Source organism: Cydia strobilella, chromosome 17 (assembly GCF_947568885.1).
Source record: "Cydia strobilella chromosome 17, ilCydStro3.1, whole genome shotgun sequence".
Classification (NCBI taxonomy): domain Eukaryota; kingdom Metazoa; phylum Arthropoda; class Insecta; order Lepidoptera; family Tortricidae; genus Cydia; species Cydia strobilella.
This window is the reverse complement of record NC_086057.1, coordinates 6,412,492-6,430,466: the sequence shown is the minus strand read 5'-3', so window position 1 is coordinate 6,430,466 and position 17,975 is coordinate 6,412,492. Positions and strand designations below refer to the sequence as shown.

The 17,975-nt window shown below is 46.8% G+C and overlaps 1 protein-coding gene across 1 annotated transcript; it reads left to right on the top strand.

The window, feature by feature from the left end:
• Window positions 1–1,032: 1,032 nt before the first annotated feature.
• Window positions 1,033–17,793, top strand: LOC134749013 (poly(U)-binding-splicing factor half pint). Its single transcript, XM_063683902.1, has 11 exons — window positions 1,033–1,288; window positions 2,618–2,674; window positions 3,515–3,734; window positions 5,459–5,579; window positions 7,147–7,296; window positions 7,680–7,823; window positions 8,380–8,580; window positions 9,500–9,766; window positions 10,283–10,537; window positions 14,372–14,492; window positions 15,282–17,793. The coding sequence occupies exons 1-11, from the start codon at window positions 1,057–1,059 to the stop codon at window positions 15,389–15,391; spliced, it is 1,878 nt and encodes a 625-aa protein (XP_063539972.1). The 5' UTR covers window positions 1,033–1,056; the 3' UTR covers window positions 15,392–17,793.
• The last annotated feature ends 182 nt before the right edge of the window (window positions 17,794–17,975 follow it).

Below are 17,975 nucleotides of genomic sequence, written 5' to 3'. Positions count from 1 at the left end.
AGTGGAGAAAAAGTGAGGAGGCTTTCACCCAGCAGACAGTCAGCCCCAAAACAAAGTTAAAGAAAAAAATACAAAAACAATAAAAACTGACTGTAGAACAAATAAAGCTTTAATAATAATAATAAAAAACGTGTCTGAACACCAAAAATTTAGTTAAGTAAATTAGTAAGAGTGGTGGGGGGAGATTCACTCGCCTGAAAAAATAGAATAAAGTGGATCCACTCGACTAAATCACTGACTAATCCACTCGACTAAATTTTTCGTGTTCAGACACGTAATAGTTACTACTCAACTAAATTACTAACATAGCCCGAACTAGGCTTAACAGCAATAAGACAGATAGAAATGAGAATAAAAAAAAAAGTTGCTAATATTGTATGAATATTCCTAAGAACATATCTACATATAATAATTGAATGTTTTTAAGAATAATAATGCATCAATAAATTGCTCTGATATTTAGATTAAGGTAATATTTAAAACTTGACAATTTAAAAGTGCTTGTTGCTAGGCCTATTTGAATAAAGAATATATTGAATTGAATTGAAACACTGCTGCTAGGATCCTAAGAACACTGCATCTGGTAGGCTTGTGCCTGCGCATTCACTACAGAGAACGGTAAATTGGTCAAACACACTAGTTCAGTCTTTTAGTTCCTTTGGTTCAGTTCGGTTGTTGAGGGCCGGGAATGAATAGGGATTGGTTTAAGACTCAGTTTTTTTCCAACCTTAGGTATGCGATACATTGTGAACCCTTTTGTTCCGTCCGTTTTCTGTTTCACTCAATCAAGCACTCTCCAATCTCACTGACCTAAAGGACGTAAAGACCGATTAAGAGCGCGCAAAAATATTTAGTTCCTTCACGGAATTTCATTCACAGTTCTTAGTTTATGACCATTCTATCTTTCTCTATGGTTTAAGCTCGCATACCCATATTTTATCTGCACCTTTTTCTTGCATTTCTCAAAACTCGTTTTTTTATTTTCAAGCAAGGCAAGCACCGAATTTATTTATTTATGTAGAAATTGTGTAGTTGCAGGGTGGTGACACAAGTGCTATGCAGATGGCTGGAATGCATGGAATGCCCGGCATGCCCATGATGGGCATGCCAGGGATGAGTGGTATGCCAGGCATGCAGCTTCCCGGCATGCAGCATCCCGGCATGATGCATCCCAACATGTCCATGGGCAACATCGGCATGCCTGGCGTAGCCATGCCAACCATGCCGCCGGGTATGCCTCCCGCGCCGTTGCCGGGCGCGCCACCGCTGCCCGCCGCGCCGCCGCCAGGTAAGTACCCAGTGACCTTGCTCGGTAAGAGCGGCCCAAGTGTAAGGCGCATCTAACGCCGCGTGCCTGTGCTCGCTGTTGCAGGCGCTGTCGCCGCCGCCGCCGCCCGCTGCCGCCGTCTCGTCACGTTGTGTTCGCCATGAGAAACATCTCCTCAGTGATCAGTGTTTCTGCTTTCTGTTTCAGACTAGATATTAAGTTAGGTTATTGCGTTACGCTCCGAGCAACGCCGCCCGCCGCCGCCGCCTGCTGCAGCACAATGTACCTACCTTCCCTACTCGGCCGAGCGAGCGTGCTAGGGCGCTGCCTGGCCGGCGAGCCTGATTCTCTCCGCAGACTGCGGTCTCACGGGCTCTCCCGATAACTGAATGTAGGGATGTAACGATTCGAATAAAACTGGCATCGCGTAGTATATACCAATCAATGGCACACTTAAGGGTTGGAACCACTAACTGCACAACACGACACTCATCACATTTGTTGAATTATTTTAAATTTTTATTAAGCATTATGGAAATAAATGAATTAAAGCAGAAGAAATATCGTATAAGGCGATTAACCAAAATCACAAACCGGTTATTTGTATGAAGGATACACCGGTTTCCGACGTCTAGCCACACTGATAAATAAGTTTCACAATTTGCGATTCGTCGAATATAAAATATTATTTTAGCCTGTTTCTTAAACAAAAACAATTATAAAATGACTTGGTCATGGTAGGTTATTATCCGTATCTTTATAGTTTTTGGCTATTAAAGGTTTATTTACATTTATGGAAAAAGTAAATACTTATGAAACATGATTTGAAATACCAAACACTACTTACTAGGTTTTGATACATAAATGTAACCGCATAGCATTTTTATCGTTGCATCCTTGAAAGGTTTCCTTCATCAACCTTCCATGAAAGGTTACAAAGCGTGATAGGTACGAAAGGACGATATGGAGTATGATAGAGAAAGTTTCACTAACCCAATTGGGTTCCTAAGCCGGCCAGGATGCGCAGGTTGACAGTGGAAGTGTGCATGTTGCGTGCATTAATACAGTGCCCGCGCGGGCCGCGCCACCACACCTGACCACTGAGTACCAAGACCCAATTGGAATTGGACTAAGTGGCCCTTATTTCACAAACGACTAATGGCAAAGACAATCTGAGAAAATAAGCTGTCACCTTTTTCTAAGTCACAAAAATGTATATTAAAGCATCATTGTTAGGCGTTATTGGTCGTTGGTGACATAGAAGGACCACTTTGAATCCCAGATCCGGTGTGGTGGTGTGGCCCGCGGGGCGAGGCGCGAACTCTTGACTGACCTAACTCCTGTTTGCAGGCGCGGACTTCAATGCACCTATCTACGATTTGCAGCAGATGGGCGATGTCTACACTGGTAAGAAGCTTTTGGGTAAGAAAATATCATTATTTATTAATTATTATAAACAAAAAAGAAAATTTTAATTGGGCACAAAAGCGGTGGAAAAGAGGAGAAAATCACTAGTAACGTTTTCCTGGGTCATTAATTAAACGCCAAAAAAAGCATTTATTAAACAAACATGCTTTTTAAATTACTTATGAATTTTAGTAGAACAAGGAACAACATTTCTTATAACAAACAGTGCTGTCTCCATCTCCTTGCTGACGGAACAGTAAAACAACATGAAATAGTTGAATCATTCACTTGTACAAGTTATATTTATAATTTTAATTGTAATTAATTTTATAAGATATTTATCCCAAATTTCATGCTCTTGTCGGACATAACTACATTCTTGAATTGAAATTATTAAGATTGGGAGTCGTAACATATTATAGTATAGTAGGTCAAGCAAATCTTGCCAGTAGAAAGAGGCGGCAAATTTAAAAAAATGTAGGCGCGAAGGGATATCGTCCCATAGAAAATTTGAATTTCGCGCCTTTTTCTACTGATAAGATTTGCTTGACCAACTATAATATTGTACAATTTCCGACTACGCTAAGTTTAACCTGACTTGGCAGTGGCAACTCTACATATATCCCATAGGAGCGCAATATTTGACAGCACTCCAACTGACTCTGACCATGCTAGCTTTGCACATACTTGGCAGTAACATTCGCATACATATCCCTTTAAGCTGCATACTTGACGTAGCACTTGGCATGAAAACTTAGCGTGGTCTGACTCTATGGCTTTTCCCGTAGCACTTGGCATAAAAAACAGCGTGGTCTGACTACAGCTTTTCCCGATATACAGGTCCAGGCGCCAAGTGCTCAACACTCCCAGCGGTCCTCGGCGGTTCGCTACCTCGTCTCTCTAGCGAGCAGACGGACGCGGTCGCCCGCGCCAAGAAGTACGCCATGGAGCAGAGCATCAAGATGGTTCTGATGAAACAGACGCTGGCACATCAGCAGCAACAGATGGCTTCGCAGAGGACGCAGGTGCAACGGCAACAGGCGCTGGCCCTCATGTGCAGGTACGATACGCTTACGATACTCACTTATATATAACCGGTTTTTACTAAAAACTACTACTACGCTGAAAAACACTGATGAAAAAGCCATTGAAGTTAAGAAGGTAGGTATTCAGACACGACACATACCCTTCAGATTCTTGTCCTTATGTATTATCAAAAGATTAGAAACTCTTATAATTATAACCGGTTTTCACTAACTATGTTAGAATAATCGGTTTTACACACACACTGCACATTGAAATTAAGAAGGTATTCAAACTAACGCTAATAATATGCAACGGAGAAGCATCTGGATGGTCGTAATGAAGGAGACATTCGCACACAGGCGGCCTCGCAGAGTACGTAGGTGCAAGATCCAGAGGCACCAGCCTTTCAGAAATCCCAACATAAACACAAATGTGAAATGAGAGCCAAGTTCAATATTAAGAATATGTGTCGTTCGAAGTCAGTCACAAAAATGCCGGTTTTTAAACGTTAATTTATAAATAACTGTTTGAGCTATGTACGTTTATGATTTTATTTTATTTTAGACAAGCTAAGGGGCTTGAATAAATGTGCCAAATTTCATGTGTGTGTAGGTTCAATAGGTTTCAAGTTGTGAAGGGGTCAAAAGTAGCTCGAAATGGTTCGTGCTACTTTTGTAATACCGTGTAATATTACACACGGTTGCTGTGTCCCCAGTCCTTTTTCTTTGAACTTGGCAGGACACGCTGCCGCGTCGCGTGTCTAAATAAAATAGGCATAAATCAAAAACCGAAAAAAAAAAACATTTATCTACTGAATATATAATAGAAAGAAGAAAGAAAGAAAAAGCATTTATTAGCACAACATAACAAGACTAAAACTAGAAATAATTAAACAGAATGAGGTTGCGCTAAATGGTCCTTACTCAGCTTGGTGTCACGGTGTGAGCTAACATGGCACACTCCGCGACGCTGATTTTCAGTAAGGCCCAGTAGATGGACTAGTAAACACAATGTAAAAAATAAATAAGGGATATCAATAATCATTGTCGGATTCAGGGATATTAAACCTCGCAGCCAAACTGAACCGGTTTCATTGTGGTTTCATTAATAACCGGTTATTAATAGTTTGCAGTTGCCAAAAAACTGGCAAAAATGGCAATGATGAGAGTGATACTGGTAGGCTCCCGCTTCTCGCTGGTCGAACCTGTGACCTGTAAAGCTGAAAAGATCTGAGCCAATGCCCACTAAATACATTCAGATATATCGGTTTTCTTTTTCCAAATATTGAAAGTGTTTAATTTTATTAATTTCATATTTTTCAATTGTGTTTTTTTTTTCTAAATCGTGACATGAAATGCTTAAAATAGACAAATTACTATAATAACTAAATATAGTCTAAACCACGCTAAAGGGGCCCACTAACTATCAGTCCGCCGGACGATATCGGCCTGTCAGTTAGAACAAAACTTTGACTATTCCGAACAACTGACAAGCCGATATCGTCCGGCGGACTGATAGTCAGTGGGCCCCTTAAGTTTTCATGCCAAGTGCCACGTTAAGTATGGAGTTTATAGGGATATGTATGCGTTCCTACTGCCCATTTGTGCAAAATTAGCGTAGTCAGATTCTATAGAGTTAGTAATAATCAGTAAAAATACATTTAAAAGAACTGGCGACTATCGAATACAAAACCTTATTTTCTTGGAATTGAAGTTGGTCCACAATATAATTAACCGGTGATAATCGGTATTGTTGCAGAGTATATGTTGGCTCCATCTCGTTCGAGTTGAAAGAAGACACGATCCGCCAGGCATTTTTGCCGTTCGGCCCGATCAAGAGTATCAACATGTCGTGGGATCCCGTTACACAAAAACATAAGGTAAATAGACATTTATAGATTCTGGGGCATTTCAGAAAATGTCGGCTTCGTAACGCTATTTTTTATTAATTTATTAACACTTCTGATACTGATATTTGGCATCAGAAGGTTTAATAACTTAGCTTTCAATTCGACAACTATATAAAACAGATTTCTACAGGTTACTAAGGTAGCTGCAATACGCAATCACGTCCCCGACAAGTAGACCTTTTTGTGGAATACTTCTTCTGCTTTCATGCTTTTTTAGGGTTCCGCACCTCAAAAGGAAAAAACGGAACCCTTATAGGATCACTCGTGCGTCTGTCTGTCTGTCCGTCTGTCACAGCCTATTTTCTCCGAAACTACTGGACCATTTAAGTTGAATTTTGGTATACATATGTAAGTTTGTGACCCAAAGACGGACATGTAACGTAAACAAATGAATTTTAAACATAGGGGCCACTTTTGGGGGGTTAATGAGATAATTAAAAAATAAAGTTTTTCAAACTATATCGTGTTATATATCAAATGAAAGAGCTCATTGTGAGAATCTTAAATTATTTTTTTTTATACTTTTAGGATAAACAATTTAGAAGTTTTTCTAGAAAATAGGCAAAAAATTACCATCCCCCCCCCCTTTATCTCCGAAACTACTTGGTCTAAAATTTTGAAAAAAATACACAAAATAGATCTTTACCTACTGATTACAGGAAAACCTATTAGAAATTGCAGTCAAGCGTGAGTCGGACTTAATTACTTAGTTTTTGATCCGACCCCTACGGGTTTTTTAAAGACATTTCACTCACGTTTCACATAAAAATACATTGTTTTAATTGTGTAATGTACGGAACCCTTTTTTTTTTTTTTAATCTTTATTTATTTATAGAGGGTTTTAAGTTTTAAACAAATGCCACCCTCATAGTGGCTCTCTAAAAAAAACTACACAGACTAACTTTCACTATTTCTAAGTTGAATGATGTCTTTGACCATATTATAAAGAAGCCCAGCCTCTTCTGAGGCTGGACAAGCCAGGATACTATTGACCCTGCCGAGGTCATAGCACCTGACATTAAGCAGTCGACGCTGCGCAGCACCTCGGCGACATTCCATTGTAACATGAAACACGTCTTCAACTACTCCGCATAAATTACATTTGGGCGAGTCAACTTTACGCATCATAAACGCATAGCTATTTAAAGGAATGTGGCCAGATCGCAATCTAAGAGCAGTACGGAACCCTTGGAACGCGAGTCCGACTCGCACTTGGCCGGTTTTTTTGCTTATATTTAGTTTCACCTGTCCAGATATCTGTAATGAAATCTTGCAAGTTAATTCTACTATTTGATATCTGATTGAGCTGCAATTTTGCATAGGTATTTACTATCAAACCAGTCTATTATGATTACATAAGCTTGACTTGAGACTGAAGTAGCCATAGAATCTCCTACAAAGTAATGTACCCGCATTGAGTTCGAGCCAGTTCTAGCACTAGAATCGCTTTGATGAATTACAACTCCAACTAGTGCTCAGCAATGAAAACTTGCATCTATTTTTATTTGAATTTTTTAACAAAATTTATTCTCACAAGGGCTTCGCATTCGTCGAATACGAGATACCAGAAGCGGCGCAGCTCAGCTTGGAGCAGATGAACGGCGTGATGCTGGGCGGGCGGAACATCAAGGTCGTGGGGCGGCCCAGCAACATGCCGCAGGCTCAGGCCGTCATAGACGAGATACAGGTGGGTTCATCATCATCATATGCCTAATGCCTACAGAGATGTTTTAGTGTTTAAGTGGGAATTTGGAGAAAACGAAATTTCAATACAATACAAGGGTCTTTATACGAACGAGAGATTTTTTTTTCTTATTATTAATTTATTGGTCCTATCTGAATTCGGGTTGGAAATATTATAATTCATATACTACCTTAGAGTCACGACAATATTCGTAGGAAAATTCCTATTAAAGTAGAACAGATTTATCGGGCATTTCTACACGGCATTTCTTTGGTTACGTTGTAATTATTTCAAACACAACTTCTACACATTGGTTCGATACAAATAATTATTTCCAAAAAAACTGCTCACTATATGGACAATGACTAATTCCCATGTGATCGCAGGAGGAGGCGAAGCAGTACAACCGTATCTACGTAGCGTCAGTTCACCCCGAGCTTAGTGAGGACGACATCAAGAACGTGTTCGAGGCGTTCGGGCCCGTCACGTACTGCAGGCTAGCGCACGGTGCGCAGGCTACGAGGCATAAGGTTAGAACTTAGAATATTATTATATATGCATCGGCGTCTAGTCAGCGTTGCCTCGTGCAGCAGCCATAGAGTTTCATACACGAAGATGCAATTAGTACATGTACTAAACATGTATGTGTTTATCTTTTGATCACTAACGATGCGCTTGTAAATCGCCTACATTAATAAATAAATAATATTATGTTCCTCTTCCTCTTATATTTGTTATTGGTTTACTTTTCGTATGCCGTATGGTATTAAAATATAGAGCAAATAAAACGTTCATAAAAAATAATTAAGAACGTAAACGGCTGGTTGAAAGCGTGTTCAGAACTCGAAACAAAAGTCAAATGATTAACCGGTTTTTCATTTAACCTGTTCATAAGTTTTCAAACGTTACCCAAAACTATATCAGTATTATGGAAGATCACTGTAACATTTATCTCATTGATCTGTATACACGTGTAACTGTCAGCAAATATGTACATTTTTTTGTATGGATTTGATTATTCGAATTAAGCGTGCCGGCACGCTCGAAAATTTGAACAACTAAAACAACTAAAAGTTACTTCCTTAGGGCTACGGATTCCTAGAGTACGCAACATTAAACGCCGCGCTAGAAGCCATCGCGTCGATGAACCTGTTCGACCTGGGCGGGCAGTACCTGCGCGTGGGGCGCGCCATCACGCCGCCGCACGCGCTGTCCGGCCCGCCGCCGCCGCAGGCCATGCCCACCGCCGCCGCCGTCGCTGCTGCCGCCGCCACTGCCAAGATACAGGTACTGTACGGTGTACGGTGTACGCTGTACGCTGTACCGGTCCCGTTTCTCATTGGCAGTACCTGCGCGTGGGGCGCGCCATCACGCCGCCGCACGCGCTGTCCGGCCCGCCGCCGCCGCAGGCCATGCCCACCGCCGCCGCCGTCGCTGCTGCCGCCGCCACTGCCAAGATACAGGTACTGTACGGTGTACGCTGTACGCTGTACCGGTCCCGTTTCTCATTGGCAGTACCTGCGCGTGGGGCGCGCCATCACGCCGCCGCACGCGCTGTCCGGCCCGCCGCCGCCACTGCCAAGATACAGGTACTCGTACTGTACGGTGTACTCTGTACCGGTCCCGTTTCTCACTCATACTGGAAGCCGTCAATGTTATCATCGTCAGTGGGGGACACTTATCCTTTCGGGCTTTCTCGGCTCCGTTCGGCACAACATTGCTCCGAGCAATTATTAGGGTTGGCACGACTTGACGTCCCTTTGCGTGCACGACCGTAAATAGTCGAAAGGGATAGTGCCATACATGAGAAAGGGACAGCATGATTCGTCCCTGAATCGCTGTCAAACTTCGGTTTTGTAGGAAGTGTCCTTTCTGTATGGTAGTTAGTACTATTATTTATTGTGTGTCATCGCGTCTGGGCGTAAAGTTTTACATCCTCTCGTATAATCTATTCGTTGCGTAATTTTTTTTCTCCTTTATCTTAAGGAAGGTTCACCCCTCGTGTCAGTGTTGATGTGTTAACAATCGAAAACCTATCTATTGCCGAACATCAATAACCTAATTGCATTCATATATTGTTTGCTTATAACTCCACCATGTTAAATTTTTCTAACACAAACCTTTATATTGTTTTACGGTGGTTATAAAAAAAAATCCATTCCATCTTACCCCAACGCGCTCTATTTACTTGTTTTTAAATGCGCAGGCGATGGACGCCGTAGCCAGCAACGCCGTAGCGCTAGGCCTGACGAAGCTGAACGCCCTCGGCGTGTCCCCGGCCGCCGCGCTGCCCACGCTCGCGGCGGCCCTGCCCGGCGCGCTGCCCGCCAGCCTGCCCGTGCCGCTGCCGGCCGCGCTGCCCGTGTCGCTGCCGGCGACGCTGCCCGCCGCGCTGCCCGCCGCCGCGCTGCCGCCGCCCGGCGTCGTCATCCCGCCGCCGCCCGTGTCCGCGAGACCGCAGCCGCCCCCACAGGTACACTACACACGGGTATCACGTACATCATTTTCGGCGATATATTACTTCGGGACTAAGTAATACCGGAAAAATGCCGCGCGATGCAGCTCGGTCTGTGTAGACGTGCCTCGGGCGACGTACGTCTCCACCGACTCGGATGCCTTTTACCCAAATGAGGCGCTTGAAACCGATATCTAAATATTAACGCAACTGCTAGCGCTCAATAGTCGTGCCTATTACGCGGTTTACTCGCTTTGTATATAGCTAAAAGCACCTACGAACAAAGAATAATTGTGAATATTTTTGCATGCTATAGATTATGGCTAATTAAGGAGTGTACATAAAAATACTTATTGTAATAACACCTGTAAACCAACCCTTATTATAGCAAAATAAATTGATTGATTGATTGAAGAACCAGCCTAGCCGGTCGCTGGCAGTGAATGGGGGTATTAATAATTGTACTTACTAATGATTAAAAAAATCACATAGTCTTATTTCGCCACGAGTTATAAACGGTGTACCATTTTCCAGACGCAACCGCCACCAGTATCAGCCGCGTCCGCAGCCGCAATAGGCGAAGCCGGCTTACAAGCAGCCCTACAGAAGAAACTCCTAGACTCTTCCCCCGACACGCTGCAGCAGCAAGAATCCCTGTCCATCTCGGGGCAGTCGGCGCGGCACCTCGTCATGCAGCGGCTCATGCGGCGCCGCGTGTCGCGCACCGTGCTGCTCGCCAACATGGTGGCGCCCGAGGAGGTCGACGAGGCGCTGCACCACGAGATACAGGTACAGTAGCCGGTCTACATGCCCTACAGACACTCCTGTCCCCCCCAACACTACAGCAGGAGCCGCTACATCTCGGGGCAGTCGGCGCGGCACCTCGTCATGCAGCGGCTCATGCGGCGCCGCGTGTCGCGCACCGTGCTGCTCGCCAACATGGTGGCGCCCGAGGAGGTCGACGAGGCGCTGCACCACGAGATACAGGTACAGTAGCCGGTCTACATGCCCTACAGACACTCCTGTCCCCCCCAACACTACAGCAGGAGCCGCTACATCTCGGGGCAGTCGGCGCGGCACCTCGTCATGCAGCGGCTCATGCGGCGCCGCGTGTCGCGCACCGTGCTGCTCGCCAACATGGTGGCGCCCGAGGAGGTCGACGAGGCGCTGCACCACGAGATACAGGTACAGTAGCCGGTCTACATGCCCTACAGACACTCCTGTCCCCCCCAACACTACAGCAGGAGCCGCTACATCTCGGGGCAGTCGGCGCGGCACCTCGTCATGCAGCGGCTCATGCGGCGCCGCGTGTCGCGCACCGTGCTGCTCGCCAACATGGTGGCGCCCGAGGAGGTCGACGAGGCGCTGCACCACGAGATACAGGTACAGTAGCCGGTCTACATGCCCTACAGACACTCCTGTCCCCCCCAACACTACAGCAGGAGCCGCTACATCTCGGGGCAGTCGGCGCGGCACCTCGTCATGCAGCGGCTCATGCGGCGCCGCGTGTCGCGCACCGTGCTGCTCGCCAACATGGTGGCGCCCGAGGAGGTCGACGAGGCGCTGCACCACGAGATACAGGTACAGTAGCCGGTCTACATGCCCTACAGACACTCCTGTCCCCCCCAACACTACAGCAGGAGCCGCTACATCTCGGGGCAGTCGGCGCGGCACCTCGTCATGCAGCGGCTCATGCGGCGCCGCGTGTCGCGCACCGTGCTGCTCGCCAACATGGTGGCGCCCGAGGAGGTCGACGAGGCGCTGCACCACGAGATACAGGTACAGTAGCCGGTCTACATGCCCTACAGACACTCCTGTCCCCCCCAACACTACAGCAGGAGCCGCTACATCTCGGGGCAGTCGGCGCGGCACCTCGTCATGCAGCGGCTCATGCGGCGCCGCGTGTCGCGCACCGTGCTGCTCGCCAACATGGTGGCGCCCGAGGAGGTTGACGAGGCGCTGCACCACGAGATACAGGTACAGTAGCCGGTCTACATGCCCTACAGACACTCCTGTCCCCCCCAACACTACAGCAGGAGCCGCTACATCTCGGGGCAGTCGGCGCGGCACCTCGTCATGCAGCGGCTCATGCGGCGCCGCGTGTCGCGCACCGTGCTGCTCGCCAACATGGTGGCGCCCGAGGAGGTCGACGAGGCGCTGCACCACGAGATACAGGTACAGTAGCCGGTCTACATGCCCTACAGACACTCCTGTCCCCCCCAACACTACAGCAGGAGCCGCTACATCTCGGGGCAGTCGGCGCGGCACCTCGTCATGCAGCGGCTCATGCGGCGCCGCGTGTCGCGCACCGTGCTGCTCGCCAACATGGTGGCGCCCGAGGAGGTTGACGAGGCGCTGCACCACGAGATACAGGTACAGTAGCCGGTCTACATGCCCTACAGACACTCCTGTCCCCCCCAACACTACAGCAGGAGCCGCTACATCTCGGGGCAGTCGGCGCGGCACCTCGTCATGCAGCGGCTCATGCGGCGCCGCGTGTCGCGCACCGTGCTGCTCGCCAACATGGTGGCGCCCGAGGAGGTCGACGAGGCGCTGCACCACGAGATACAGGTACAGTAGCCGGTCTACATGCCCTACAGACACTCCTGTCCCCCCCAACACTACAGCAGGAGCCGCTACATCTCGGGGCAGTCGGCGCGGCACCTCGTCATGCAGCGGCTTATGCGGCGCCGCGTGTCGCGCACCGTGCTGCTCGCCAACATGGTGGCGCCCGAGGAGGTCGACGAGGCGCTGCACCACGAGATACAGGTACAGTAGCCGGTCTACATGCCCTACAGACACTCCTGTCCCCCCCAACACTACAGCAGGAGCCGCTACATCTCGGGGCAGTCGGCGCGGCACCTCGTCATGCAGCGGCTCATGCGGCGCCGCGTGTCGCGCACCGTGCTGCTCGCCAACATGGTGGCGCCCGAGGAGGTCGACGAGGCGCTGCACCACGAGATACAGGTACAGTAGCCGGTCTACATGCCCTACAGACACTCCTGTCCCCCCCAACACTACAGCAGGAGCCGCTACATCTCGGGGCAGTCGGCGCGGCACCTCGTCATGCAGCGGCTCATGCGGCGCCGCGTGTCGCGCACCGTGCTGCTCGCCAACATGGTGGCGCCCGAGGAGGTCGACGAGGCGCTGCACCACGAGATACAGGTACAGTAGCCGGTCTACATGCCCTACAGACACTCCTGTCCCCCCCAACACTACAGCAGGAGTCGCTACATCTCGGGGCAGTCGGCGCGGCACCTCGTCATGCAGCGGCTCATGCGGCGCCGCGTGTCGCGCACCGTGCTGCTCGCCAACATGGTGGCGCCCGAGGAGGTCGACGAGGCGCTGCACCACGAGATACAGGTACAGTAGCCGGTCTACATGCCCTACAGACACTCCTGTCCCCCCCAACACTACAGCAGGAGTCGCTACATCTCGGGGCAGTCGGCGCGGCACCTCGTCATGCAGCGGCTCATGCGGCGCCGCGTGTCGCGCACCGTGCTGCTCGCCAACATGGTGGCGCCCGAGGAGGTCGACGAGGCGCTGCACCACGAGATACAGGTACAGTAGCCGGTCTACATGCCCTACAGACACTCCTGTCCCCCCCAACACTACAGCAGGAGCCGCTACATCTCGGGGCAGTCGGCGCGGCACCTCGTCATGCAGCGGCTCATGCGGCGCCGCGTGTCGCGCACCGTGCTGCTCGCCAACATGGTGGCGCCCGAGGAGGTCGACGAGGCGCTGCACCACGAGATACAGGTACAGTAGCCGGTCTACATGCCCTACAGACACTCCTGTCCCCCCCAACACTACAGCAGGAGTCGCTACATCTCGGGGCAGTCGGCGCGGCACCTCGTCATGCAGCGGCTCATGCGGCGCCGCGTGTCGCGCACCGTGCTGCTCGCCAACATGGTGGCGCCCGAGGAGGTCGACGAGGCGCTGCACCACGAGATACAGGTACAGTAGCCGGTCTACATGCCCTACAGACACTCCTGTCCCCCCCAACAATACAGCAGGAGCCGCTACATCTCGGGGCAGTTGGCGCGGCACCTCGTCACAGGGCGGACACGCTATACATCAAAAATCACTTGCGTTTCTATTGGTGAACGGCACGTCTGTACATGCGTCATAGTGTGAGTAAGTTGTAAGTAACTTACTCACACTATGACGCATGACGCAAAATAGTACTGAGCGGCCGGCAAACGGCCGTCAATCTGCTGTCGCGGGGCGAGGTAATTCGAGTCGGGGCGGGGCGGTGCGTGGCCGTTCTGTATGATAATACTATAACTTATTCTGTGACCTCGTCATGCAGCAGCTCATGCGGCGTACCGCGGCGTGCTGCTCGCTAACATGCTTGAATTTTGCGACGGAGGATATGGAGAAATGTCGAGATTTTTATTCACTTCACCAGGTGACATTATCTAAGTAGCATACTCCGGGAATGTAAAACCGGTTTTTAGTCCCCCCCCCCCCTCACCCCCCTATGTAACCGGTTTTGTTATAGCAAGTAACGAGTTAAGTCATTTGGTACGTTTCCACAGATCGAGTTGTTTCGCGTGGCAATTTCTTATTCTACCTATATAGACCCGCATGACACGCTCATAGCCAATATTTTGTTTACAGGAGGAATGCGGCAAATGGGGCGTGGTCGAAAGGCTCGTAATCTACAACGAGCGGCAAAGCGAGGACGATGACCCCGCGCACGCACTAGTCAAAATTTTCGTGCAGTTCCAAAACCCTGATGGTCAGTATCTCACCCGTAACATACAGTTAGTCATTCGTTCAAAACTATTTACTGTATTAAAAAAAAAGTTTTTTTACGTGCTTTGGTCTTTAGTCAGGACTTTTAGCGGTTGAGACATTTAAAGAAAATACATTTTACAGTACACATGGTGCTACTTTCTCGCACTAGTGCGTAAAAGGGCACTTTTCGTGCATATGTCGAAAGTTTAAAGGGAAATATGTACCGTAAAGCGTTGTACGATACACGTGCGAATAAGTAATTCGCAACTCGTGTCGATTGAAAACACTCCCGCGGTCATGTTTTAATTTATCGCCACTTGTTTCGAATTTCCTCTTTTCCGCACTTGTATCGTAAATAACTATTACAGTACACTGCTACTTTCTCGCACTAGTGCGTAGAGCACTTTTCGTGCATATGTCGAGTTTAAAAGGCCATATATTATGTACTGTAAAAAGTTGTACGATACACGTGCGAATAGGTAATTCGCAACTTGTGTCGATTTAAAACACTCCCGCGGTCGTGTTTTAATTTATCGCCACTCGTTTCGAATTAACTCTTTTCCGCACTTGTATCGTAAATGGGGCATTTTCTATGAAAAGGGACCTTATTGTCGATGGCGCTTACGCCGCACAGCGTCGCGCGGCATTGTATTTATATCGGAGCATCGTTTATAGTGGCGTAAGCGCCATCGACAATAAGGTCCCCTTTTGTAGAAAATACCACAAATAACTATTCTAATTAGTTCATGGACCATTTTACGCCCTAACCATATACGTATGTTGTGCACAGAGGCGACCGCGGCGGCGGCGGCGCTGAACGGGCGCTACTTCGGCGGCCGCACCGTGCGCGCCGCCATCTACGACCAGGAGCTCTTCGACCACGGCGACCTCTCCGGCTAGTGCTCAGCTGCCCACTGCCCACCCTCACCGCTAGGTGGCACTATGTAAATACTCCTTATAATCTAGGTTCCAAACAAAATAACGCTCGAGGCGGATGCTAGTTACCCGAAAGGCACAAAATACACCGAGCTAATTTGCTATATGTCGCTGGCGGTGACACCGCTGTACTTCTGTGAAATATTAATGTAAAGTCTTTGCGAAAAGAGAATAGTCGGGGAATATAAGGGAATCAATACATTCTGTGCCTCTTTCCGCACAAACTATCAATATAACAGCCCACTCTGCTGGCGTCATTTTCAAGTTGATTCGATCGACGATGTTTTTCGTGACTGTAGCATAAGGTATATGTTCCATTGTCGGAATAGAAATGTTCAGAGGAAATGTGTGTCACAGAACGCGGCCGCAACGATGACACTAAAATGTCCTAGTTCCAAAATAGCGGCACAAACCATAGACTACGAATTTATAAATAGAAAATGTACCTAAAGCGGTGGAGTCGGACTAACTAACTCTGCATGGCATTAGCGATGACAAAGTGTGGCAATGTTATGATTAGAGTTGTGGCATTCTCGAGAACGTTCTCCGTTTCCTATGGTGGCTATGGGAAATATTCTCGAGCGAGAAAGTTTCCCATACAAAACTGAGAACGTCCCCGAGAACGGCACAACTCTAGTTATTATTATTGTCAAATTTATATGAAAACATGTCGTTTAAAAAGACACTACCTCGAAGTGCAAAGTTAGCTTAGCCGAAATCTAAGCGCCTCCTGTAGTAAGCGACTGGCAGATTTTATAGACCTATTATTATGAAATGTTCTCATCGACGTTACGTTTCACGTAATCGATTGCAAACGGACCATCGATAAAAACATCATAAAATAGGCCACTAGTACTGCGACACTGGCTGTAAAACGTATTCGAATAGTAATGTTATGGAAAGCGCAACACGTTCGTTCGCGCGTTTGTTCCTTTTTCGTAACTATACTCTATCATGATCAATAAAGTATAAATAAGCATAGAAAATTTGCCAGGCAATATTCAAACTTGCGCTATTATCAAAGACGTAGTTTTTCTAATATACAAGGTGTAACAAAAATAGTGGGGATCCGTTTAAGGGCATATTCGGTATCGTGTTCTGATTAGGAAAAAGTTTTGATGCGAAAATTTTTTGGCCTTTGTATGGAGGGTATGTATGTATGTACGTGGACGGCCTGCCCCATAGAACAAAAAAAAATCTTTTCGTCTAAAAACTATCCTTATCAGAACACGATACCGAATATGGCCATAAATGCATCCCCACTAATTTTGTTACACCCTGTAGGTAAATATAATTTTAACTAATTGAATATTTTAATTTTACTTTATATATGTATAATTTGTATTTGAGTTTCGTCAATTAAATCTAGCTGTTAAAGGTTACGAAAACGGAACAACGAAATAAAACTATGTAAACGGGTAAAAATTAATGAAATTATCCATGGAATAGCGTCAATACAGTATGTATTGGAAGTTGTATACAAATTTTTGACTTAAGTTTGATAAACTGTAAAAATGTTACTTGGTACTGTCGGAACGAATTAGTAGCAAAATGTCTAACAAGAAAAATAAATAGATGGTCTGGATATAGGTTTTATGAGCATGACAGTATGATACAGTGACTCCGTTGGGCCCTTTACCTTTTGAACGCCAATAACACCTAAAGGCGTCGTTACCAGTCATGCCCACAGCGCCAAGTACAAGATGTTATTTTGGACGCTGTCAAAGTAATCTTCACACATTCAAGTAAGGTTTACATTAGCTCCATTCCACCCGGGAGCTTGGTGTGTGTGATTTTTGTTTATGCTTCGAGCAACACGGAAGGGAGACGTCATTCATACTATTTCCCCTCTCCCAAAGCATAGGCACAACCGTGTATATGGCGGTGCATGTTGTGACTCGTCCGTACACAAAGAGATCGAGGTGTCCAAGGTTTGTCGTTGACGTGTGTCATTTTCTATGTATTTGTGTCATTAGATTGGATTTTGTATGTAGTGAGTGAGACGTGCGCCTGTGTGCACGTTTCCCCCCGCAAAAAACGACAGAATGATTTGTACGGTAAGATATCGCTTTGGCTCCTCCCTTTCGACGTGTCGGAAGCCGGTGTTGCTCGAAGTGTTTATGACATAAAGCGTTCAAAAGGTTAAATAAATTGCGGATTTATGAAACTTCCGTCCCGGAAAAGTTAATTTGACTTTTACCAAGCATTTCGCACATACCTAATAAAATGTAATTCTCTTGTTAGACGTTTTTAGACTAACGCGTTTTGACAAGCCTGAAGAGTGGTGACGAAAAGATCTAAGTATAATAAAACTAGTTTTACGTATGATTATGATCATTGTTGATAAATTAAATTACTTGTAAGAACATTTTAGTTTACTTTTCCCATCCCCCAATAGATTATCCCCTATGATAATGTATACAATTTTGAGAGCAACAAAACACAACACCACTAGTAAGTAATTAATTAGATTCACCGCCACACGGCATGCCCGTAGATTCATTTTTACTAGCTTTTATTTGATTTCTAATGGCAGCAGACACCAATA

Excerpts from the sequence above, each read along its gene's own strand:
- LOC134749013 (XM_063683902.1), top strand. The coding sequence starts at position 1,057 with ATGCAGATGGCTGGAATGCATGGAATGCCCGGCATGCCCATGATGGGC. Across the intron at positions 3,735-5,458 it reads GCGCTGGCCCTCATGTGCAG|AGTATATGTTGGCTCCATCT; the intron begins GTACGATACGCT and ends GTATTGTTGCAG. Across the intron at positions 10,538-14,371 it reads CGCTGCACCACGAGATACAG|GAGGAATGCGGCAAATGGGG; the intron begins GTACAGTAGCCG and ends TTTTGTTTACAG.